This window comes from Aplysia californica, unplaced genomic scaffold (genome assembly GCF_000002075.1).
Source record: "Aplysia californica isolate F4 #8 unplaced genomic scaffold, AplCal3.0 scaffold00007, whole genome shotgun sequence".
Lineage (NCBI taxonomy): Eukaryota > Metazoa > Mollusca > Gastropoda > Aplysiida > Aplysiidae > Aplysia > Aplysia californica.
In genome coordinates, this window is record NW_004797277.1 from 1,319,957 (window position 1) to 1,321,802 (window position 1,846).

At 39.5% G+C, this 1,846-nt stretch overlaps 1 protein-coding gene across 1 annotated transcript in view; it reads left to right on the top strand.

Annotated features, from left to right (window-relative positions):
- LOC101853046 (kelch-like protein 10) overlaps window positions 1-1,846 on the top strand; it is a gene marked incomplete at its 3' end in the record, with an annotated part of 88,790 nt that overhangs the window by 49,675 nt on the left and 37,269 nt on the right. The window contains 1 exon segment of the mRNA XM_013081495.1: window positions 1,635-1,782. Within this exon segment, the coding sequence (XP_012936949.1) occupies window positions 1,635-1,782 (148 nt within the window).

A 1,846-nucleotide genomic window follows, 5' to 3' on the forward strand; every position in this document is an offset into this window, starting at 1 on the left:
CATACACACACACACACACACACACACACTTTTAGGCGTCCTTCAGAAACTGTGAGTATCCTATCAAGATGAGGGTCTCTTCTACAGTGTAAAACAAACAAAACGTTATGGCTTGACGAACAGCTGACCAAAGCTTAGTAAAGGGAAGTAACTCTATGAACAGTGACTCACAGATTCAACACTAAATTATGTTCCTTTGATTATGAATGAATATCTATCCTGCAGTGTTCGCAATACAGATCAATAATAATTTTTAGGCCCGCACTGTCCTGATCTTGTTGGAGGTTGGCTAGTGCTCTAATGTGGTTTGCTCCTCCTAGCCTGTCAAACATTCATCGTCCTTGTCTGTTCTCCTTCTTTTCTTGTATATAGCTCTTTCGTAACACCCCAGTATTCGGCTAATATAGGCCTATGACCGACTTGTTTTGCCAGAGTTTTAAAACTCCTACTCAAAGTAAACTATTCTCAATGTCAAGTACGAGAATACAAAACCAAGGGTTTCCCTCGGTTACATCATCTAGACTGCAAATTTGTAAATAAATAAACAATTGAATTTATCAAGGCCTATAATCGCCAAAGAGAAATATTTTTAATAATAGATAAATACAAAATTAGAATGTCTAAAAATAATTATGTCACCATAGTGATGCCCCCCCCCAGGGCGGTGCTACTGTCTGAAGTGTCTTTAGGCCATTTCCAAAGGGGGGATATTAACATGTTCTTATGCCCGGTAGAATCGTAAATGGGTTGGTTTATGAATGGCATGCTCATACTGTGCCCGAACAGCATGGGGGAACTGCTGCTTTTTCTTTCCTCAGCCTTACGGTCGTCATTTTTCGGACACTCAAGCTTTGAAAATAACAAAACTTTGACAGCCGTTTTCTCACTAATTTACCCCTCACACCGGACTACCCCAACGTCCTTTAATTGTGAATATCCTGACTTTGATTCATGATAGATGGGTATTTTTTTACCAACTGAAAGACAAAATAAAGACAAATAAACAATCTTCAGGATAATACCAATAACTCCACATGCCTAAAAATTAACGAGCGCCTGATTCCACTGCGTCGATAATAATAGTTCGTCTGTCAATGTCTGACGGTTACCACAGCATCTGTTGGGGAAAATACTTTAAAGAAAATAGAAAAAATAAGGATTAAGATGTTTTGTGACTTCTGTTATGACCAATGAGGACAATTCTGACAGAAAAGAGTTCGTTGCATTTTTAGCATTCAAAAGCTATTTCCACTTGAGTATATGCGAGGCTTGTGGCCTGTTTCAACATTTCTAATTTGTGAAGCTGACGATCATACATAAGGGTACCCTCTGTGATTGCTCCGCTTTAACTGGCTCTGTGAGGAGTTATACCCTCTCACATCAAGAGATCAAAGTTGAAGTCGTGATCAACAACAACAAAAAACGCTTAATAAGCAATATATTTAATTTAAAGACACTCTTGTCCATGCTCGGGAAAGGCTCACATCGTATATTAAATTAGAATCATGTCTTCTCTTGAAATGAGCTGTCGTAGCCTCCCATCACTTTTTGTCTATTTTAAATATAGAATAATAATATGATATATTTCTATCTCTGTAGCTACCGTCTGGATCTTTTTACTTTATCTTTCACAGCACCACGATCCTACCACGGCATGGTTGCTCTTGACAACGAGATCTTCATTGTTGGCGGCTTCAGTGGCCAGGTGTACCTAAGTAGTTGCTGCAAGTTCAAGCCTGAATCTCTCACATGGGAGCCAGTCACGCCTATGAACACTAAGAGGTGAGAACTCTCTATTACTCATATTGCCATGATGATGATGGTGGTGGTGGGGGGAGGAGGAGGA